Source organism: Drosophila subpulchrella, chromosome 3L, assembly GCF_014743375.2.
Source record: "Drosophila subpulchrella strain 33 F10 #4 breed RU33 chromosome 3L, RU_Dsub_v1.1 Primary Assembly, whole genome shotgun sequence".
Classification (NCBI taxonomy): Eukaryota; Metazoa; Arthropoda; class Insecta; order Diptera; family Drosophilidae; genus Drosophila; species Drosophila subpulchrella.
In genome coordinates, this window is record NC_050612.1 from 22,695,895 (window position 1) to 22,720,265 (window position 24,371).

At 40.7% G+C, this 24,371-nt stretch overlaps 2 protein-coding genes across 6 annotated transcripts in view; one reads left to right on the forward strand and one right to left on the reverse strand.

The window, feature by feature from the left end:
• Positions 1 to 24,371, reverse strand: part of LOC119555261 (calcium uniporter protein, mitochondrial) — a 48,962-nt gene that overhangs the window by 9,672 nt on the left and 14,919 nt on the right. The gene's annotated exons all lie outside the window — the stretch shown is intronic.
• Positions 99 to 24,235, forward strand: LOC119555260 (protein javelin). 2 transcript variants are annotated; one of them, XM_037866561.1, is made up of 7 exons: positions 99 to 160; positions 14,313 to 14,833; positions 15,491 to 15,818; positions 16,435 to 16,491; positions 18,104 to 21,758; positions 22,245 to 22,491; positions 23,015 to 24,235. In XM_037866561.1, exons 1-7 carry the CDS (start codon positions 99 to 101, stop codon positions 23,965 to 23,967), a joined length of 5,823 nt encoding a protein of 1,940 aa, XP_037722489.1. In that variant the 3' UTR covers positions 23,968 to 24,235. The 2 variants fall into 2 exon arrangements, with proteins under 2 accessions (XP_037722489.1, XP_037722488.1); XM_037866560.1 differs by lacking the exon at positions 16,435 to 16,491.

Below are 24,371 nucleotides of genomic sequence, written 5' to 3' on the forward strand. Positions count from 1 at the left end.
AAACTACTAAATATCAGAACGTCAACCTCCGAGTCCGGCACATTTTGCACGTCAAAATAGGATCCGGACAGAGTCACAGCCTCTGCTATGGCGGCACGATGGGCAACGGATATTTTCGAACGTCACAAACGTCGTCGTCGTCACGCCAGCGGGAAAAGCGGTAAGTGCCACAGAGCTTTATACCCATAACTACACTCAGAACTAGGAATGTAGAGAAGTAACACCACTTCATAGCGATAAATAATCATAAAAGTAGTCTATATTAAACAAATTTTTACAATTTAAAACTTCCTTTTAAACATATACTCCCTCCCTAGTAAATTTATCAAGATAAGTAATCAAAATACATTAAAAAAAGGAGTCTAAAAATATGCTATAAAAAAAATATCGTAATGTTTGGGCCATATACCCATTTTACTTCATTTTACAAAGTATATAAAAAAATCCCTTTTTTAGTGATATCATATCCCCAGAAATTTCCATGATCGATGGACAAAATATTCAAATTTAAACCTTGATTTAGGTTCCTTTGACAAGATGTACGATTTATGTTAATGTTGACTTCAAATTGAATAAAAGCAGTTTATTGATTTGATACTTGATACTTTGTCCGTAAGAAAAATGGAGAAAGCGGACCCTAATTTGTTTTCCGAGTGTAACAAGGATTCTGGGTCAAGTATCCCGGGGGAGGGCGAGCTAATAAAATATCCTTGTAGACGTATGTGAAGGGAAGGGTTTCCTGGTAAGCCATAAAAGTTGCTGGCCTGTGAGTGACCACCGACCCATATCCCTTAACCCTCCCCCATCATCTGTTTTTCTAATCAGCCTCAACTGGACATCGATATTTATGTCCTGCGGTTCAGAGGGGAAGCACATTTTGTGGGTGTGACAAATGGTCGCCTAAGACAGAAGGGTTTAAAAGTCAGCCATTTAAGTTTGGTCTGACTTGGCAATTTCATCATAAAGTTTACTGCTTAATGAAGTGAATATTTGCTAAGAAAAGCTCAAGCCACAAAGGAGATAGATAAATATGTAACATCAAAAATGACGTTTAAAGTGTTGACTGAACTCAAAATAAAGTTACCAACTTTTCTAGAAAAAATAAATATTCAATGTTAAATAAGAGCAGAGGAGAGCATTGAAAAATGAAGTTGAATAAATTTCCACGTGTTTTTGCCCAAGTCGAGAGGGAAAAGATTCATCAAAAGTTTTATAGGGGTTTAGCGCAAAAAGCAAGAAGGGTCAGGAAAATCATGAGAAAACTTTCTGGCTAACAAAAAGGTGAAAGATGAAAATTAATTCGTGAAGATTTCTGCAAACATAATTAGTGACCTTTTTCTTGGCGATGACTTTTAAATCGATTTGATTTTCAAACTTAATTGGCGGCGCGGAAAAAACAAATAGCACTGGATGTCCGAGGGAAAAGGAACGCTTTACCAATTAATTAAATGCCAGTAAAGCCAAATTGAGGCCGAAATCGAGGACATGGCAAAAAGAACGGCAATTAAAATTGCCAATGGCGCCGTACATGAGCAGGATAAATACTGGAATAGATGGACGGGGCGTGGCGTCCAGTATGCATTCGTTTAGGTCCTTTTGGATCCTTTTAGTGGGCGCTGGGTGTCGGACTTTGGCCGGAGGGCGTGGCAGCTTCTCCCTGCTGACAGCTGTTGGCGCTGCTCAAAATTCCAATCTGCCGCCATCGAAGCGGCGAGTGCATAAGCCCGAAACCTGACGAGGGTTCCCAGAAAGCAATTAAAGCGGATTTCTATTTTCCTCTTCAAACATGTGGGCGGCTCTTTTGCAGTCTATAAATATAAGCATTCTCTGCCAAGTATTTTCAATTGTGTAGTTCACCACAGCTGGAATTTCCATTGTTGATGTATAAACTAGGATCTCTTAGGAAATTAAAACTTTGTGATACGAAATTCGTACTCGAATGCAATAGAAAAAGACAAAAGTCATTCGAAACATTTTTAGTTAATTAAAATCATAAAATTAATTAAAACTACAAAGAGCCTTTATCTCGTACGCATGGTGAAATAAAAGTAGGTTTAAACTATACCAAATTTGGAATTTAAAACTCACATTTAATTAAATTTTCGGTCAACAAACCGCCTTTAAAGGTACTCATTTGTTAAACTTTAAATGTTTTTTAGAATTTAAATTATAAAACCCCAATGCCCCAGAAAGGTGAGTAAATACTATAAAATCTTTAAGCTAAAACTCACAATGGCTCTCGATGAACCTAATAGTTTCACAAAACCCAATTTAAACTCTTTGCGGAGTTAAAGCTCATCTCGTGCCACAAAATTTTGTCGATTTTTGGCAGCTACCGTAAAACTTTCCCACACTTTCCGATATCCGCAACGCCGTTCGCATGGCCAAAAATTGAATTGTTCCAGCTCCCAGAAAGTCTTGTTTGGTTCTCCCATATTTTCCGCCAATATTCCGATGGTGTTATTTTGCCCCCTTGCAAACGCACCGGAGTTGCAGACAAGCCGACAGGCAGTCGCTTCATTTGCATATAGAATGCGTGTTCCGAGGGGCGATAATGTATCGACGGGCTTTTGGCAACTCGGAAATTCGGAAGATGGATGGAGGGTTTGGGTGGGGAAATGGAAAAATGGGCGGAAGTGTGTACATAAAGATGTTAAAGATACAACAGCGATTCGATGACAATTTTTTGGCCACTGGCCCAGTATAAACAAATCGATTTATGCATACGGAACAGATGGGTACGGAATGTGTCAACGGGGGCATGGCTTAGGATTAACCATTGGCAGCCTCCTAAGCACTTTCAACATTTAGTCACGTCTCATTCGAGCTCTACATTTTTATGGAAATTGCTATATAAAAGAATGTCTTTGTGTTTGGGCACTGAAGAAAACATACAATAAGCAAGAAAAGTATCTAAAACCAATTTTACATGAGATTTAAAGCAAAAAATTTAATTTCTTTTGTTTGATAAAAAGGTATTCTAAAAATAGCATTTTAATATTTGAATATTTTACTAAAACAGCATAGACATTTGTATGTTAATAAAAGTTTGAGAATATACATACATATAATATACTAAAATCATTTTGCAGATATTTTTCTAATAATAATATTCCTTGTACATTACACTACACATAAAAATTAACTTTTCTTGACCTTAGATCTTTTTCTTTCAGTGTATATGGGTGACGGATTCGAACTGGTATACTGTGCAAGTGTGCTTGTGCTGTATGTGTGTTTGTGTCGGTGTCAGCATTACGTGTAAGGCATACTTCTCGTGTATTTTTCTGTTCTGGCCAGCTTAGTCTTATTTTAGGCTGTCAACTCACCTGTAAATAGAAGAGGAAAACAGGAGGAAAGATCGTTAGAAACGTTGTTAAGGCTCAATAAATTTCTCAGCAATAGCGAACAAATTGGATTGACTTTCAGTGTGTGAGTGTTCCCAAAACCCGTTGCATACTTCCGGGACATAAACTTTTTTTTTATGGACGTTCGATGTTCATTAAAAAAGTTTCGAGCACATTTCGGCATGCAAAAACACGAGCAGAAAAATAGAACAACAACCAGGACGATTGGTAGCTGAAAGTTTCACAAAATTTAATTTGAAGGCATAGAAATAGTGGAAGGAAAAATGTCTGGGGTGAGAAGGGGATAGAAGAAGGATAGCTATAGCCTCAAACAATTTACCAATTAGAATGTGGAAAAAGTTTGCACGTCTGCCGTCAATGTAAGGTACTAAATAATTGCATCCTTTTTTTCCTCCTCCCGCAACGCCTGCGGTTTATGACAACGACTGTCTGACTGTATAATAAATATTTCACACTAAATTGCACAATGAGAATGAAAAGTGGAAAGCAGCAACGAGCCAAAGCCGTTTAAATGAAGCGGAATGGGCCTAAAGAAAGAATGAGTGAGAGGCCACAAATTGGCGCTGAATGTGTGCAAATGATGGCAGCAGCGGAAAAGCGGAGGAAAACTCTGGGAAATAAAGCAAGGCTTGAGACAATTTCCGCAAACGACAAGGAAAAGCGAGTCGCCCAGAAGCAGGCTATACAAAATTGCCAGCCTACGTGTACGTGTGCACAGGCAAAAGGCGTAACGAGCGAATATCGCTTTTCCCCAACCCCACCCAGCTATTTTGTGTGCATTTTCCCCACCCATCTCACCGACATTGAGATTGTCAATGTCTGGCGGAGCGTATAACATTTTCGCAGACTCGTGTCTGCTGTCTGGTAAATTCAGCAGCACAGCCTCCATCATCTGTCCGATTATCTCCTCCAGATTGCGCCTTGCACTTGCAATTGATTAATGCCATGCACAAATTGACAAGCGAACAGAACAAGCAACATTCCAGCAGGCCCGTGCTAATGTAATTTACTGGAGTACCCCAGGACCTTGGTGGAAAGCCAGCTGTGGCGGAATCAGGGAATTTCCATCAGGGTTTCATACAAAATATTGATCAAATGGTGAACAATAAAGAGGTTCAAGGCATATTAAATAAAATGTCTAATTGCTAAGGATCCTATTTTTGGTTGATATTAATATAGATTAAAAATAGTTCATACAATTTTAAAATGTGTCTAAAAGTATGCTTTGCAAAATTAAATACCTTGTATATAATTATATGATTTGAATCCCTCAGTTAGTTATTTTCAAGTAGTTTCCCATCCAGCTAAACCTTTTTTCCCCCCAAGTTACTGATAACTTTGTAAGGATCCGCTCCTGAATGCACTTTATCCATCCATCCGTGGAAACATACATACATCGCCTGACTGGCAGTCGAATCGTTAAGCACACATGTGCACCTTTAACATTTGCATATAATTTAACCTATATAGACACTCTTCTTTCTATAAACTTGATTTGTTTGCATTTTCCTGACTTGGAAAATAAATATTTACCATATTTCCATATAGTTGCCTAACAATAGATGGCTCGGCTTTGTATAATGCTGCACCGGAGAAAATATTGCAACCAAAACCAGAACCATTTTCATAATTATAGAATTTTTGAGAGTCTACATATAAGTAGAACATTGCATTCGCAAACTAAAAAGACATTATAATACAATTTAATAAGTAGCTTTTTAATGTTTCTGGTTTTTATTTTCCGTTTACTATGAAAAAGTTATATACCCAAGTGCAGTTGGCGACCAATATTTGCCTTGACTTTGGAAAAGCCATCTGGTGCTCGGAACTGCCTAACAAGATGTCAGTGGTTCTAAAAGCAGTGTGAGAATAATTCGGAATAAAAACTTTTTCCATCCGCCCTGCATGAATGTATGCATGCTTGTTTATGTGTCAAAACGCCGTAAACAAGTTTGCAATTTTCTGAAAAGACGGGGGAAAAATGGCTAAAACAGGATGAGAGAACAGAACAAAAACAAGGTACTAAGTTGGCTTTTATGCACTGCGAGGCTGTATGGGGAAAATGGAAACGAGGAAAATAGGGGCGGAAGGCATATGTTTTATTTATTGTTTGGCTGCACTTTCGCAACTCTTTTCTGCATTTGCTTTGGACGCTTTATTGCACTTTCTCGCAACTTTGGCAACTTTAAAGACGCAGAAAAAGACACAAGTTAAGAAATCCAACAGAAGTCTAATTTGAGTGGAAATTGCGGGGTGAAAATCGCAAAGAAACAGGCAGCGATTACATCTCGGGGGAAAGGAACGTCTTTAAGAGTTCAAGAGGACCCAGGCACTTGTGACAAGAGTCCGCGATTCGCTAAACATTCAAGATTTCGGCACCAGGGTGAAAGAAATGCGGAAATGGTGCCAGAAGTTGGCAACATTTGTCCTAATTTTAAAATTCTCATTTCCATTTGGTTGCATCTTCAATGCGCCCTTTGAAATATTTGCTCAGCTCTGTTTTTCTTTGCTGTTCTTAACATTTATCTTATTTAAAAAGAGCTTAAAAATGAAATTATTTTAACGTGAAATATAAATACTCTTGCCATTTTATAAAACCTACAAGGTAATAAATTATAATTTAATATATATACAAAAAGCTCAGAACACGGTTAAAAAGAATATGTACCCTTTACAAGAGTGTACAAAATGAAAATCGATGGGCAGACAGGGAAAACAAATCAGAGTTGCCATTGAAAATATGCAGTGAAAAATGAGATAGGGGCTTTTAGGACTGGGGTGTCTGTCCATCACGTTGCAAGTGCATTACTGGCTTCTTCTGTCCCGTACTACTGGCAAGTGCAAATTGGCCCAAATACATTGTAGCCGCTGCTGTATCTTCGCTTGCGAGGCACGCAGTTTGCTTTGGAGTCCATCTCGAAACACGTCTTCATATAAAACATTCCGCTGGAGGATTTAATTTGATAGTTCCAAAGGGCAGATGGAGGGCTAACGGGGTCGGACATAGCTCAAGTATGAAGCTTTCTAGTTCAAAGGATCATCTGGGGTGCACAAGTGTAATTCGTATCAATTTATGCAGGACGTGATGCTGCCTCTGATGCTAGATAAATTGGCAGAAACGTTCCTTTTTAGGGAAAGAATAAGAAAAACAGAGCATAGTAGAAGGAAAAGATAGTAGTGGTGGCTAAAAGCATACGTTATCCTCGACTGTAATTTATTTTTACTCAAACGAATTCCATGAGAAACCCGGTAACTGTATTATAGTAAAAACCTATTTTTCACTTTCCTTAAATACTCGTATCTTTTATATTTTTTGATTTTCATTATTTTGAAAACTTTATTATATAATGTATAATATATATTAAGTAAGTATTATAGAGAGTTGGTTAACCAATGAAATTAAAGCTAAAGTAAAAGATCCCAAGGTTACGAAGTGGTGGGCAACAAAAGATCTTAAGTAATAAAAACTGCACAGTAAAACCCTTCAAATCACGCACTATATTATATCACACAACCCCAATTAAAACTCATATTACTCCATCTATGCAGGCATTCAACTTTTAGAACTTTTATTTACCAGTTCCGCTCGAAGGCCATTTAAAATATTTTCGAGAAACCATCTCCCGTCACACTTGACTTATTTCATTACATATAGTATAAGCGAAAAACCGAAAAAAGTCGTATAACGTATTTATAAATAAAAATTCTTTTGTGGGCGCTCCTGCACTCGGCAATGAAAAGGCTCGAAAAGAGCAAAAATTATTTCATTGGTTACGCTGGGTGGGCAACATGCTGGATAAGTGGATAGATCGGGGGAGTGGGAGCCAAAAACAAAAGGCGACAAAACAGGAAGCTCATTCCAGCCATAAGCCCCAATGCGACCACGTTGGAAAATGAAATGAAAAGGGAAAACTCTGTTCGCGACACATGAGTTCATAGCGGCCACATGTCACAACATTAAAAAGTCATTTTGAGCTGGCCAAAACCGGAGAGTGATTCGGACCATTTGGGAGCAGTTTCTTGTGCCGCGTTTGGATTCCACGGCATTTGCATCAATTTGACGGCTGCTCTGCGCTTCACTGCCTCAGTGCCTCACTTCCTCACTCTTTCACTGAATCAATGGTTAAAGCGACACTCAATACACTGAGAATTAATATCTAGATTAACCTTTACTTTATAGAAATCATTGGTATTAACCATTACTTTATAGAGAAAAGGTTTACTTATTCATGAACTTTACTTTCTTTTAAAATCCCATATAATACCTTTTTTGTTTTGTTTTTATTATATATTTATGAGAATTTAAGATTTTCGTTTGTATATTAAAGTAAGTTTAAAGTAATTTCAATAACCAAAAATATAATTTTATTAGTCTAGGTTCTAAGAATTCGTTAATACACAGGGAGGACTTAAGTTCTGACATGCTAAAGATACACAAAAATGTAAACAAAAAATAATCTAGAAAAGAAAAATTAAAAAAAATAAATAAATAAATAATCTAAAAAATAAAATGGAAAATAAAACTTGACAATAAACCTATGAAATACAATGCTAATGACAACAAAATGTGTCTCTGTGCACCGAGTGGTGCAATATTTCGCATTTGCTGCTTTATGATGAGCAACGCTCTGGCATCCGCTCGAGTTACTTGATTACAAGTGAGCAACGCATTTCCGCCGACTTTGTAGTTGTGCGGCGAGCGGTTCGCAGATTCGAGCCCCCCCAAAATTCCGAGTTTAAACTAGGTGACGCCGCTCTCCCCGATGATGAAATACGAAATACCTGCCTACGTCAAAAGTTCAAACAGCGAGTGAGTTAGGAGAGCAGGAGGGTTCAGTACTGGGCGCTCCATAGTTCACTTGAGTTCATTGCTGGGGCCCGAAAGCCGGAGCCAGAGCCAGAGTCGGGCCCAAAGCCCATCAGGCGACCCCTTGCCATTGGGAACTTTTTGTTTTGCATTATTCACAAGCATTGCCACATGGTATCACACTCACAGTGGGTCGAGTTTCGGTTAGTTGGGGAGGGAAAACTTTGGAGAAAATTTAGGAAAACCAACTTTTGTTCAACAATAATACTGGCGGATGTTTTGGGAAATTTTTGTGTGGGTTAATATAAGCAAATTAAGCTTGAAGTTCAAGTTCAGGGATAGGGAGGAAAGTAAATTAATACTTTTTGGCAGCCATCAATTTTAATTCTTTAAAAATCAGTTGATAAGAAAATTTATTTTAATTTTTGCGACCATCATGTATAAAAATATAAAACATCAAATTTCAAGTTAATATTTCTTTTTATTTTGTTAGGCGTTTCAAAATGTAAAACAACAAAATTTAAATATATATTTTTTCTTACTTTGATACTTAAACTAAAATTTAAAATTAATATTCTATTAAAACTATTAAAAACATGTTAAACAAAATTAGTAACAATATTAAATTCGAAATCTTTTTTAATTTATTGCCGTAAAATACCCAGTTTTATAAGATTTTCGGCACTATACTTTCTCCATAAACTACGTCCCACTGTACTACGACCTTAACAGCTTATCCCACCGATTTAAACAACACAACAGTGGCAGACCCGGCTCATTTGTCATTCAAAAGGCATCATCATCTCCGGCGGGAGCTGTAGAAAGGGTTCGGAAAAGAAAGGGCTTCCACGACCTTTCACCTCGCAGGTCCCTCGTGCGAATTACAAATTCCTTTCAGATGCTGCGGCAATTGCAATTTGAGAGGCCAACATCTCAACTCGATAATGAGAGCACAGTTTGCTACTGGTTTTCGGTTTAATTGGGCACCAAATTACTTTTCACTTTGCCATTGCGATTAAACAGAAAATTTCATTAACTCTGCGAGGCCCACCTCGGGTGGTCATAAAAAATAAAGCAAACGTAAGCGGCTAAAAGTTTGAAACTCGAGACTTGAAATGACTCCATTGTTGCTGTAGGCGAACAATAAGAGAGGGCTATAAAAAAAATGGGCGGTAGGCGAGGCAGCGTGCCACTGAAAAAGGTTAACAAAATAATAACAAACAAATGGGCATTATTTTTAGACGTCGACAGAGCGGCGGCTGCGCAGTCGCCACTTGCCACGAAAAGCAGCCGCGCATGCGCTCAGTATTTTTCATCATTTCAGTCTTCGGCGAGATGTAAAAGCGGCAACAACCGCGAAAACCGGTGAAAATCAACCGAAGCAAAATACAGCGCGCGTTTTTCTCGTTTTTTGTATTTATTGCCTTTTGGTCATTTCATGGACAATAAACTCATTTTGCATTAACCACAAAAATCAACAAACTGTGCAAAAGCGGGCGCCATCAATAGAAAGCACTCAACTGGGTTGAAATGGGATGTGGCAAAAAGGCGAACAAGATGAATGTTTGTTTTCACAGTGAAGATGTGACCCAAAAAACCCACGAGTAACATCAGCACTGTGTTTTGTGCGAGTCAATATTTGTGATAAATGGAAGACAACCTCATCATTAGCATTTGTACACAGCCTCCAGGAATCAGTGCATGGCCCATTAATCTAAGGGCATTAATGATTTAAGGAATTCATTTGTCATTTGGGTAAGATGCTCTCGAGTGCGGAGAGGGAAAATTAACCATTAATTGGCGTAAATCTGAAGATAAGCTGGGATATTATACTTGGAATATGTTAGGAATTTGACAGAGTCTTGAGTAAAGTTAGGGCTCGGAAAATTAGCAAGTAACTGGAGTAAATCTTGAGATAAGCTGGGATATAAAATTCTCAGTGTGTTAGGAATTTGGCATAATGTCTATACCTAAGATAGAAATAGGCTTTCAAATTGTCTTTGGTAAATTAACCTTAATTTAGGGGAGAAAATAAAGAGATAGCAGCAATAGTATACCGATTTATACCACTTATCACACTGTTTACAATATTAAATAGCTAATTAACAGCTGTTTATTAAAGTAAGGTTCACAACAATTTATTCATTTACCCTAGATTCTGACATAATTTTAATGAAGTGACAATTCAACTTTGCTCAACAAATTGATCAATATTAACTGGAGTAAATAGACTGGCAGATAGAAATGAGCCCCAAATACCTGAATTTATCAGGTTGTTTGGATACCATTAATTCCGGTAAAATACACCCCTCAGCGCAGTTGCTTATGGCGTTCCACTTTATATGATTGAGTGTCCTGCGACAAATGGGCAAACTTAGTTGTCCACTCGTTGGAAAAGCAGACAGCCAAGTTTTCGCTTAATTTATGTCCCCAGCCGCATTGGAAAATTGGAGAGGAGTTGGCGTGCAAAGGCCGAAATGCAATTTGCGGGCAACCGCAGTTACAGCAGCAGAAAATTGATTTAGCATTTATTTCCAACTCTCCTGACCTACAGCAATTTTAGCAGCGATGTTGCGGCAAGCGAAAATTTTCGGAAAATGTCATTTGAAATGTCGCCGGCGGCCCCCATCTTCTTGCAGCAATTTCGACAGGTTTTTTTTTTTGCAGTATTTTTTCGGTACAATCGCAATGGATGAGATGATTCAGATCGGGTCTTGAACAATACGCTCTGATTATTCCAGTTCTTTTATTTTGTATTAATTCTATTTTGCACAATTGAAAACCTATTGTCTGGCCGTGTGAGAACGCCGATTGCAAATGATTTTATGTATTTATTTTTTTATATGCGAGTTTATGCTCCGGTGGCTGTGTGTTGGGCTGCTCTTCATGTAAATCGCTATTTGGTGGTTTGCTTTTTTTTTCACCCAATAGATATCTGTGTTAATTAATTTGGCGCTGTCATGCGAGTTTTGCCATATATATATATTTTTTTTTCGGCACGAACATGTTCATTTCACTGCAGTTTCTTTTTTTGTTGCGGTTTAATTTAATTAGCTTCTCTTAAATATATTTAAAGGCCTTAACTTCTTTGTTTCGTTATGGCCAGCTGCAATATTATTTGTTTTTTTGAGCTGCGCTAAATAATTTGTATAGTTTTAATTAGCTTTTTTCTCATTATTTATTTAAGACCGTTAGTGGCTAGGTGTTTGTTTTGTAATTTAACAAATAGCGCGTTGAAAATCGCCTGCTAATCGCACGCAAATCGCATTCAATATTTTTTTTTAGATGTTCCAGAAAAGTTTGAAATTTAATTCGGCGCGTGTCACAATCAAATCAAGATTAAAACGAAACACGTGACTGGAAAACCAAACTGAATTTGTAATTTTTATTTGTGCGAAAACAGAGAAACAGAGTGGCAGTATGGCTGAATGTTTATAAACCCCGCTGTCAGTCATAAAACGGCATTAAAAGCAATTAGCAAGTTGCTTTATATTCAGCGCCGAACGAACATATTGCCCGGGGGTAATTAAAATCTTAAGATCTCGAGGCAAAACAGTTGGAAGGAAACGAAAGCGAAAAACGACTCTCGACGCGTCTAAAATGAAAATAAAAACAAGTGAGATACTATCGTTGAAACAATTTTGCCCAGGAACACGCAACTAAACAATTTGCAGCCATTCCACACAGTGTTGACATCCGCCTAATTAACTTTTAAGTGAAATACAAACAAAATGGGCTACAAAATGGTTGAAACCATAGCGAAAAAGAGCATTCACATTAACCTTTGCCCTCAGGATGTACGCGTGTGTGTGTGTGTTTTAGCCCCTAGATGTATGCTAGCCAAAAAGCGTAATGGAAATGGCAATAGAGCAGGGCAAATGAGGCCAGGCCAGGCCCAATGCTAAGCATTTTGGCAGGAGAGAGTGCTCAGCACTTTCTGGCTCCTTATTTTTTATTTTTATGTCATCTGTCGGTCCATAAACTCAGGCGCCGCTTGAAAATGTTGGTAGGAACAAGGACAAACGGCAGGAGAGCCGCCAGGATGGCGCGGCCTGAATCCCCAACCCATTTGCCCCTCATTCAGCCCAGCATTAGTTGGCAACATTTGCAATTGTAATGACTCGCATCTAAAATGCAACCATCCGGTAAAAAGTGTTGAGCCGGCACATCCTTCTCCTTCTTCACCTTGCCAAAGGACTCGGGACTCGCAGGAGCAATGAGCAGTCGTCGTGGCAGCTGCAATTAACACGGAAACTATTGCAGCGGGGTCATGGGAAACTCAGCTTCCCGCAATCTCTGAACTTTGGGCATTGGAAAGCATTTTGTTGGATGCAAATTAGGCGGAGATTAGAGAAAAAGTTGTTCCAGGCTGGGGGTCCTAAAGGGGTAGTTAGTAATTTCAGAGGTATGCCATTATAAAATTTTTATTTCACTTTGTAACTTTCTAATATAGTGAAATTATTATTGAGTTGGCCATTTTATAAAGTTTTGAAACTTTAAACATATTCGTTTTATAAACTTTCTTGAAAGGACATAAAGAAACATTTTAATAGTTGCTTAAAAGTTTTACAGAAAATTCACATTTGGTTTTTTAGTCTATTTGAATTTATGACTGTTTTTATTACAAAGAAAATTGATTTTAAACTTTCTTGTGTTATAATAAAGCTTATAAAAACAAATATTCATTGGTATAACTAATTTAAATAAAATGAATAAATATCTGTTAGAATTTCTGTATTAAAGATAAATCTATCCCTAATAAAACTTCCAATTCATCTTCGACTGCCAATCATATTCCTACCAATAAAATAAAACCAGCGTAAAAATGTCTGAACAACACATAAAAACAAAGTATTTCGATTCTACCGATCTATGACCAGTCAAGTATCTGGATGAGATGCAGCAGCAACAACTCAAGAACTACGCAGAATTTTCGCAATCAATCTGCCAATCCGTGGCAGACGTTTTCCATTTACAAATGGCGAATGGCTTTCCTGGCATTTCCGGCTTTTCACCCGGCGAAACACCAAAGTCACAGTTGGCGCGGTTCTCACGCTTCATTTGGCAGCCCAGGTAAAAAAAGCTGCTGGCTAAGCAATTTTCCCCCAATCAGTCAAGGATGCAGCCACAACCACCCACACATCGAATGGCGGTGGTGAAAGGCAGTAAGCAAATAGTCCTTTTGGCTTAAACGCTTCGAAGAGCAAACTTTCCTGTTCTCGCTGCCTCGTAAAATTGTTTGACTTTTATAGCGGGGTCTGTGAGTAGTCTGCGTTTGAGTTTCGCTCGAATGAACGATTGCGATGCCAGTCGACGGAAGAAAACTAATGTTTACGAGTCCCAGAATCACCATTGGGGCTAAATTTAACTGGCGGACAGGTGGAAATGGCTCATAAAATCGAGTCAATTTCTCATGTTTTTCACCCATCATTTTCTACGTGTGAAATGTACTCCATTGCCTTAAACAGAAAAAGATTATTGGTTTTTTTTAAGGAGATAAACATAGTTAGGAATTGAACTGATTTAGCTTAGGACTGATTTCTTAATTTCAGGTTAATGTTTTGTGTCAGAGAAAGTCACCATAAAGTTAAGTTAAGTGAAAAGAGAAATTCGTTTTCTCAATATAATGTTTATTTAGGGAACTACAAATCTTTACTCAGTCTGTTATTCTGACAATTCAGTGGAAAATTCTGACTACGTTGTCGGTTTCGTTTTGTAGATCGACAAATTTAACTAGAAAATTGCCTATAGTTAAGAGTTTCGAGTCAAATAAATCACAATTTTCCTAAGCAGCATATTTTTTCCCAATGTCAAAAGTTAATATGACATTGAGAAATTAACCCTTAGTTCCTGATTAAAGAAGTATGGAAATTTAGAGTTTAGATCCCACTTGTAGTTTAACATAAGGACGAGAAAAAGGATCTTGGAACCATGTTAATGATGTAGAGTCTAATTCAACAATTATTTATAGGCAGAAATTGCAATAAAGCTTGCCTAAACAATATTAGTATACAAATAATACAAAACGTGTACGACCAATTAAAATAATTTATGGCTTCTTGAATTTATGACCTACTACGTATGCTAGCGACCTTGACCTTTAACCATTTGTTATTTTACGCATTATTGTTTTGCAGTGGCAAGGATAGCTACAGCTACCAGCACAATTACGTGGACCGGGTGCGTTTAGAGGACACCACCGGCGGACACCACCACAGTAGCCACAACCACCACCAGCAAACCACCCATGATCCGAGGTGTCCGCAGCTGAGGGCCGCTGGCTGGAGGCATACGCACAAGTCCGTCTCCCATCTCGACTTGGCCACCAGCTGTCATGATGCAGCTGGATCTGGCTTAGGTCGTCACTCGCAGCAGCTGCACCACCACCACAGCGGGGCCAACCAGAACCAGCACCACCAGCAGCAGCAGCAGCAGAATCATCACCATCTGCACCACTCGCACCCACACCACCCACACGCCCAGCCACACTGGACGCAGTGCCAGGTGGGCGTGGCCGGAAGCGGAAACGGGCAGCTGAGGAACGCCCGATCGCTGGACTACACGCAACTCGAGCGGGAGGAGAACGCCTTGGACATCGCCGAGTTCTACTGGCGATTCGATGCGGAAGCTCCGCTGGACCAAGTCGATAGCTACGCGGGTGAGTGGCGGCCTTCGATTGGATTGGATCCACTCGGCCATGTCGTGTATTATTGAACTTGGAACAGGGATCATAAAGATATCAGTTTAGCTGTCGATTGAGTATCTCAATTGTCTAGCTAATTACCATATAACTTTCATATGACATTGCCAACTTAACTAAAACCTCTTGATTATTTCTACCAGAGCATATTTTATTCAAGAATAATATTTGATTGATCTTAAGTTTATAATACTGCAGCCTAACCCTTCTAAAACCATTTAAAGTTAGGCATGTTTGTTTAACCTAATACCTGTCTCACCGAAAAACACATTAAATCTTAGCAAATCAATAATTATAGTTCTTGATATCAAGATTATAGCGTCTAGGAAATCATCAGATAAGTTATAATATCAAGTGATGAATGAAACAAGCAAAAGACTAATACTATTTGTTCTAGATAAGCACATATATTTGTTTAAATAATATGGAGATCTCTTTGGGTTGGTTAAAGGAGGACTAAATATTTTAAAAATATTATATTATGTTATTGTTACTATTGGTTTAAATTATTTATTCCTTAAATTAACGATGGTTAAAGATGGTTTTTTGATACAAAATATAATTTGCATGACCTATTTTGTAATATTTTTTCCTTTCATATTCTTTCCTTCTTAGTACTTCCAATAAACGACAACTTTGAGCCATCGGCAGTCCCTCCAGCGGCTGTGGGATCAAAGGAAGCAACCACAACCAGCACCACCACAATATCCGCCAAGGCAAATGGTGGTGCAACCACCATCACAACCACTGCTGCTGCAAACGCCCTTTTGGATATTTTGGGCAGCGAGTCGTGCAGCTTGAGGAGATCGAGAAGTTTGGCCGTAATACGTGAGGAGACGTTTAGCGACCTGCAAATTGGATCGGCAAACAGCAGTCGGCGCCGATCGCAGCTAATACCGCGTGCCCGGCTCGTTAATCGCGGATTTTTCCGTGAATCGCCCCGGTAAGTGAGTCACGAACACTGCACTACATAAATAAAATTTGATCAAAATAAAAGATTATTTTGGGATACTAACTGTTGCCATTTTTGCAAGTTGAAATTAACACTTTGAAAATATACTTCATCATCCCATTGATAGTTATATTTATAGTTATATATACATACATATAGAAATTTGAACGATGTATGCTTATCAGTTTAGTAAATATTGTAACTTAACAAGGCTTTAACTTTTATATTTCTAAAAAAGACTTATCCCATCTCCCTTACTTTTCACATTAAAAACACCACCGATTTCTGTAAAATCCATGGTTGATTAATACTTTTCCCGGGGCAATTTAATTTTATTTATCATTATTACTTAGAACTTCTTAAATGAGTTTTGTTTTCATTGTAATACTTTTTAAAGAGCATTTAATAGTTCAAACTTCTGTTTAAAGCGTATAATTAAAAGATTCGTTTAAGCAGAACTGCGAGAAACTAACCCAAGCTTTGTTTTGCTGTCGAGTGCTTAAGGCCCGGCCATCACGCATACGCCGCGTAAACACCGGGCAATTGGAATCGAGTTTAGTAGTCGCAGTCGTCAGTCGTTGAGCGACGCTCGCCGCAAAATCAACAGGTCTCGGCACAATTTTCAGTTTAAACAATTCACAAAGCCGCCGGCCAAATTGTTGCGGTCGGTTTGTTGTCGCTGTTTCATTTTCCGTTTGTGCTGGTGGTGGTTTTTCGGTTTGTGTGGCCTGTTTTTTCTGACTTTTTCAGACGGCCGGTCAGGGTCATTATCCCGAGGTCATTGTTGCATTAACCGATGCCGCGTACATAACCTGCGGCTGGCGATTAAACCTTAGCCTGATTGGTGACAACTGCAAAGTCCAAACGATCGAATGGTTAAGCTTTCACGTTACATAAGAACATTTCAGTTTTATGAACGCTTAAAGTTTAGTGCGGAGTTGGGTTTTTCATTTGTTTGTAGTTTATCCCTTCGGTTTGTTTTTCGTCGTTCGTTTGTTTAATTAAAATTGCAAAAGTTTGTTGTTTGTCAATTGTTTGGCCAGCTGCATGTGTGCAGTTGTGTGGGTCCGCAGTCTAGAGTCTGAAGTCTGGGGGAATGTGACAGTGAGCTGGAAAAGCTTTTAGCTACGCGCTCCTCATTCAGCCATTAACACACACGTTATCCTGCGCATTCTGACAATGACAGTTGCCATGGCTCTTGGAATCGCATCCTTCCTGCTCCGCTGCACTCAGTCCTCCATTTTTCCGTATTTTCTTTTTTTTTTTTTATTTAATTTGCCGCAAATCGTCGCGTCAAGTGGCTGGGTAAACTATCAGCCTCCCCTCTCGAGTGCAACGTGCAACTGAAACGGATCCGGTCCAAAGTACCAGGCCCACACAGCTCAACTTTGATGCGGAATAATGGAGGCTTCTACACAAAGCTCTCTATTAGAGGGTTTTCAGACCGAGGGGCTGATAAGTGAGCTCTGAAGAAATCAATACAAATAATAACTGTCGCAATTTCAGTAAATCTTAAAGAATATTGAAGCGTTATTTGACTGAGAGCATTTTTAAATATCTTTGCCCTGCCTAGCTCAAGGAAAAATGTATAAATCAATTTTATGTTCATTCAGAAAGCATTAGACCGTATTTTATGGAAATGGGAAAAATTGTAATGACACACAAACAATTAAATTTGACTGCGTAACAAATATAAATGCATATCTAATAAAAATTAAAAGTGCAAATATTTCCTTTTTACTTATTTAAACCCATTTAATTTATGTAAAATTGCAAATTTTTTCCCTGCTTTGTTTACATAAACACTAAATGGTTTATTTTCTGTATGCAGTAACCGAAATCAAAAATAATTTGGCAGGCCATTTAAACGCTTTCCAATTTATTGCTGCAACATTCTGTTTAGGCCGATACCCATACCTTCGTCACCGATTTGACACATTTAATTTCTTGTTTGCCTCTACAACTCTATCAATCACCTGTCGCAGTTCTCTTTCTTTTTTTTGCTGCACTCGGATGGCCATTTGAATGACAAACAAGAACCCACTTTTGACTGCCTGACATTCTCAGTTAGGTTTCTGTTTATTTATCTGATTTGTGCGGATTGATTGATTGAGACATCACATGACTGAGAGTTTTGCAATTGAGGGTCTTGGAACGAGGCCACGCACACAGTAGTCATCATTTCCATTAGATGTAATTTAGTTATGATAGGCCGAAGGCGAAACAATAGCATCATTAACGAACCCATCCTCCCGTTTCGATTCTCCCACCCGCAGATTGAACGGCAAACCGAATCAGGCGACCTTGGTGGGTGAGCAGCCAGCGGATCAGCCGGCGGATGACACCCAGAGCCAGAGAAGCAACTCGGGCACTTGCGATTCGCATCAGCAGCAGCAGCAACATATACAGCAGCAGCAGCAACAGCAGCAACATCAACAGCAGCAGCAGCAACATCAGCGACTCAGCCGAGAATCGCGTGACTTTGATGTCTACTATGATAATCTGAAACGCTTGGACGCCTTGGCTTTGAATTTGAGTGAGCAACTGCATCCTTGGCACAACGACAAGAGCGACTTGGAGAGCTTGAACTCGGATTACTTCAAGAACTCGCTGCACCAGAATCACCTGGACCAGCAGCAACCATCTTCCCTGGAATTCGAGGCACTCGAGCAGGTGGCAGTCACTTTACTCAAGGAGCGACCCAGGATCTATCAATCGAGAAGGCAGCAGCAGCAGAGGAATCATCTTCACCACTCCAATTGCCTGCAACGTCATCTGGACACCGGAGGGGAATCCTGTCCAGAGCACAGTCAAAGCAGTGTCTTCCCAGAGACCACCACCAGTAATTCGGATGATCAAACGGATAGTCCTTCACTCTCGGAACAGGAATACGATTTAACCCACATCGAGGAGATTTACCAGCAGGGCAATCACGTGGAGGAGAGTTACGAGTTGATTAGTCTTACGACCACCACAAGGACACGTTTTGGCGAGAGTAGTGAGGAGGGTGAAGAGGAAGAAGGGGAGACTGGAGAGGAGATTGTGGATAGTCTGACCACACCCACAGAGGTACAGACCAGCGATAGTGATAGCACCTTAAGGCAAAACCACAACAATCAGTTGGACAAACTGATAGCCTACGATTCGGTGTATCTCTCCTCGGAAGACAGTTCAGATTGCACTTTAATCGGCGAAAGTTGCGAGTCCTTTGAGCAAAGAACTTTCACCAGTTGCGGGGAAAGTGGGGAGTTGGAAACCCGCAGCTTACTACATATATCAATAGAGGATACCGTTTACGAACCCCAAGCTAAGCAGCACAAAAAGGGTTCGAATCAGGAAGATCAACCTGCTCCTCCTCTACTCACCACAACAGCAAAAGTTGAGGCACAGATCTTCACGCAGGTCTTGAAAGTAGAACATACCCCCAAACCCAAAATCTTGGCAGCTGTGGAAAAACGGAAGCTCAAACAGGAGGAAGTCAAACAGCCACCGCCGGAATTAAAACGCCAGGCTACCGACTCCTTTGTGGTCACTGCCAACAAATCCAATCTCACAGAGAATCAATACCACAGTCTGCCGGATGTGAATATTGGAGTGAGTCTGAAGGTCTGCGAGAACATAGACAAGGAGCTGCGATCATCGTACAACCAACAGAGGCAGCAGCAACGAAAGGAGCAAAAAAAGGAGCAGCAGGTGACCCGGGCGGAAACATACGATTCCATTAGACGATTCGGACGGGCCCATCAGAAGGCCAGGCAAAGGGAGTACCAGGAAAGGGAGCGGGAACGCGAAAGGGAAGCATCAGTGGCTCTACAGGATAAGGAACGGGAAAAGGAAAGGCCAAAGATAAACAAGGAGTTTTCCGCACAGGAGCGGCAAATTGAAGTGAATGAACCGACAAAGACCCAAGAATTAATCAAGGAAAAAGAGGAAGTTGCAAAGGAGGAGGAAGAGGAGGAACCACTGCCTCCACCACCGCCGCCACCTTTGACCGAGGAATCTCAACCAGAGGATTCTCAAGCGGAAGTGGAAGAGGAGGACAACCTATCTAACCTATCCATTGCACAATCGGAACAACCCAAAGAGGCTCCTGCCATTGAGGTGGCCAATTTCAGCAGACTAATCGAGCGACGTGCTCAGGAAATCCGCGAGCGACAGGAGCAAATTAAGCCTTCCTTTCACATCATCGTCACCGACGCCCAGAACAATATCATCCAGAAGGAGGCCATTCAGGAGAACAAGGAAACCGCACAGAGGATTAAACCCGACCCGAAAACAAATTCAAATTCAAATTCAAGCTCCAACTCAAACACAAGCTCATCTTGTAATCCCATTCAGCGCCCACTTCGTCGCTCGGTGAGCTCGTCGAGTGGCAAACCGCTGGAACATCGCATCCTCAGCACTGGTGCTCCAATTTACAAGGCTCGACCTGTCAAGGTTCTGCCCTCCTCCAGCAGCGATTCGAGCTTCTCCCGGGGCAAAATGTCACGACCCCAGATACTGCATGTTGTGGATGGCCGTGGTGGAGTCGCAGGCGGAGGATTAGGTGGCACTCTGCGAAGGAGGAGCAGTGCCAGGAGCATAGCCAGCACAATTAGCTCGGCGGGAGGTGAGGTGGCTAATGAATATCTGCAGAAAGTGGATGCAGTCCGCTGCTATTGGAGCAAACTGGCGGGCAATGAACCAGAAATCCTAAAAACAGAGCAGCAGCAGCAGCAGCAGCCAGCAAAGGAAACCCAGCCAGGCATTCACTTCCAGTTGGGTGGAGAAACCACAACACATTGTAACACGGATAAATCCTCGAATGGCAATGATTTTTGCAGCATGATGCCACATCCCTCGATTGAAATTGTGGAGCTCGGTGAGGGTGCTCAAAGGGCCACCATTGTGAAGGCAGCTGCCGAACAGGACGAGGATGCCGATGAGGATCAGGATCAGTTCGACCACATAAGGTACAAAGTTCTCAAGTCTCAGCAGCTGATACGCAACAACTTCCTCTCCACGAGAAATAAAAAGGAGGCACAGTTCGATGGCTTGATTCAGTACCTGCAGGAATATAGTTTCCAAGAGCTGCTGAGCAATAACAATGTGGTGATAGTGGAGCCTGTGAGGACCAAGATAGAACGGCCTCTGCAGGTGGGGATTAATTGTGGCAATACGACCACGGCTGTTCCGCCTCCAAAACCTCCCAGGGTGGTAAATGCCTCTGGTTCCCAGCCACGTAAAACCCGGCAAAGGCAAATCGGAGGGGCTGCGGCCAAAAGGCACTTTTTCTACCAACCTGTAAGAGTGAACAGAGAGCTTTACGAAGACGAGCTACCAGATCCCGATACAGTGCGCAATGTGCGCCGCTTTTTCGAGCAGAATGTCCTGCCCACTCCTGGCCAGGGATTACTGGTGCAGTCGCAGCAAAAGTTCGGTGGCTCTGCCTGTCAATTGAGCCCAAAGTCCCGGAGGGCCAGGGGCTACCGATACCTTACCATCGATACGAGCTACGGTGGAGCTGGCGAGGAACAGCCCAAGGGCATGGAGCTACTGGAGGAGCACAAAGCCAAGCACTGGGACAATGCCAGTCTCTCGAGTGGAATTTCCAGCGGAGATTTGAGCTCCCCCTGCGGGGAGTATCATCAACAGCAGCAGGAATCACCGGTGATGGCCTGCAAGGATGTTCATGTCCAAGATGTTGTTCGACGACACAATAGCAATGCTGCCAATGCCAAGGCTCGGGTCAAATTCGCCAGCCGACGCACCTGGTGCATGGGAACAGGCCCTGCCAATGAGTCCCTTTATCGGCAAATTTATGAAAATAATTTGGGAAACTCAGAGCAGCAGGAGAATGGCGAGCATCTGGAGGAGGAGGACGACGAACAGGATGACCAGTATGAGGACGATGTGGAGCAGGATATGTGCGAGAATTATTACGTCAGCAATGTGAGTACACAGAAAGAAACAGAAATGCCACCAAAAACAAAAAGACTACTTGAAATTCTTAACCTTATCAAGTCATACTTGAGATAGTCCCATTATACTCATGATAATTGAAGTCTTTTTAAATTAAGTAATCTAAAACTGCTTTATCAAATATGAAAAAGATAGTTTGGTTTTGTTTTTGTTTTCTTTACTTAACTAATTTAAAGATTTTAAGTAATATTATAAATTAAAATTTCTTAAAATAGAATCTTATACACCTAATCATATTATAACTAGAAGTACCAAAAGTTAATTAGCTCATTTTTAGTGGAGACATTCTTTTGTCAACATGAATTTCTCTTACTTCTGACTTGGTTGCGTAAGCTGAATTTATATTTTTTTTTAGTATCTGTATAGCCTTTGGGGTGCGGCCCTTTTGCGTGTGGCTTTATGGACCATTAGCCTTTGATGGGAACCCGTCGACTAATCTTTTCCTCTTTCCGTTAGGACGTGCTGGCCAAGATAAGGGAGTGCGGCTCAACTGTCACCTACTACGGAGGTCGGGTCCTGGACAAGACCGCCACCAGCAGCACAGCCCCGCCCACGAAAACCACTCAGCCAATGACGGGGAGTGGAACCCGCACCCGAATCCGTCAAATAGAGGCCTGCAATGTGTGCCTGCCGAGCGAGAGATGCGAACATCGATTGCAAACCAAACAGGCGGCGGCGGAACAGCAGCAGGACTCCTATCAAGGTGGGTAAATCGAATCGTTCTTGTCATGTCCGAGCCTAAGCTCATAATTGGTTATACATGGAGAAAAATATTCATGCAAAGCTATAATGAGCCTTTAAAAACTAATAAATTCTAATCACAATTTAAAAGGATTTCCAAAATTTGTTGCTACATATTTACAAACGTTTATTCAATATTATTATGCTTAAAAAATAAATTATCTAAAAAAATTAATCACAGAATATTATTTAGAGAAAAAATAAATACAAGTATTTAAGAAGAATGTCTCATATATATTGCTTCAAAATATATATATCAAATCAAATCAATACAAGTATAAAATACAAATTTATTTGATTTTAGAAGCTAAGATCTGGTTAAAACATTATCTTTTAGCATTACACAGACATTTTTACGAACAGAACTTTTATGTACCATGTAAATATTTTCATAACTTCATCCCACCACATGATGAGCATACAAATCCCGACAATGACAGTACCTATAAAACCGAAATGATTATTGCTTTTCTCTCACTGTGCAGGCATCAAATTTAAGCTGGTCAAGTCGAACAGCTGCAGCAGTCGCCTGGAGCTGGCCGGAACTGGAGAAGATGAGGTCAGCGCCGATAGCGAGGTTGTTCGAAAAATGGTTCATCACTTCGAGGCGAATCAGATGTCGGCGGACAATGATGTTCAACTGACCATCAACAGTCAGAGTCAGATAGCATCGACTAAGGAGCCCGAGGAGAAGGAGGAGCTATCGCGACGCCAAGTGACAGTAAATAATCACATCAATGTGCTGGGGGACATGCCGCAGGAGCTCGAGAAGCCTGAAAACTTTAATGGTCAGCCGGAGAATGGTTATGGCGCTGTGGAGATGATGATGCCCACATACGAAAGTCAGGCCATGAACATTCGTCTCGATGTGACTGAGAATAGGAAGATCCCTGATGCTTCCTCTGCTGCTGCTGCTGCTGCTGCTAACAAAGTTTGCCGTAATAAAAACGTTGACTTGGCCTACACGCTGGTTAAGACAACGACCAATCCTCCCAAGGGCAAGCCCATCGAAGCTCCGCGCCAGAAGCCCATCGAAGCACCGCGCCAGATGTTTGGAAAGCAACGGGAAGTGGAGGAAAATTGCGAAATAAATGCCGTGACAAAGTCCGTCAAGCTGGCCAAGGCCTCGCCACAAATCATAGTGCCCGTGGATATCCACAGTCAGGCCTCGATAGCTGCTCCCACTCCCGCAGCTCCCATTCCTGAGCGTCGATTAAGCAATGCCAGCAGTAGCAACTCGGTGGTGGACAAATCCGTGGTTCGGCATTATGTGGCCAATGATAAAAGCATCTATGAGCGGCGCAAATACGACGAGATTGAGTTCGAGGAGTTTGAGGTCTACGATCCCAGCAAGGAACCACCACCTCAAGCGGAGGAGGGTCTCGAAAAAATACCCACAGATGCCGAGCTCTACGACAGCCTGGATGACAAAATGTAATCGATAACTAATGCTCAAAAAGAAAACTGCAAACAGCAACGACGATTTCTTGGGGTTTCGGGTTAAAGCTTAAATCAAAAACATCTCGTAGTAAACCATATTGGTGGCCTAATTAGCTTTACAGGTAAAGCCAAAAAATTATACCATAAACTATCCAAAAGTATGATATATATATATATATTATTTAAATTTAATTCGCAACACACAACATTTGTTCACATGTACATTATAAATTTATGCTTAAATAAATATGCAATTTATTTAACGAGCTGTGACAGCTGTCGACTAATTATTTATTATGCATTTCATTTACAAAAGCCAATGGGCAGCCCGCACTATTTCGTTACTAAAACTATCTATCACCTTTGAAAGTGCAGATAAATGAGAGACCACAACCGCCACTA

Bases quoted from the DNA above. Each gene is read 5' to 3' on its own strand.
- LOC119555260 (XM_037866561.1), top strand. From the start codon at position 99: ATGGGCAACGGATATTTTCGAACGTCACAAACGTCGTCGTCGTCACGC. The intron at 16,492-18,103 runs GTCGGTTTGTTG...TCCCACCCGCAG, and splicing joins CCGCCGGCCAAATTGTTGCG to ATTGAACGGCAAACCGAATC. The intron at 21,759-22,244 runs GTGAGTACACAG...TCTTTCCGTTAG, and splicing joins AGAATTATTACGTCAGCAAT to GACGTGCTGGCCAAGATAAG.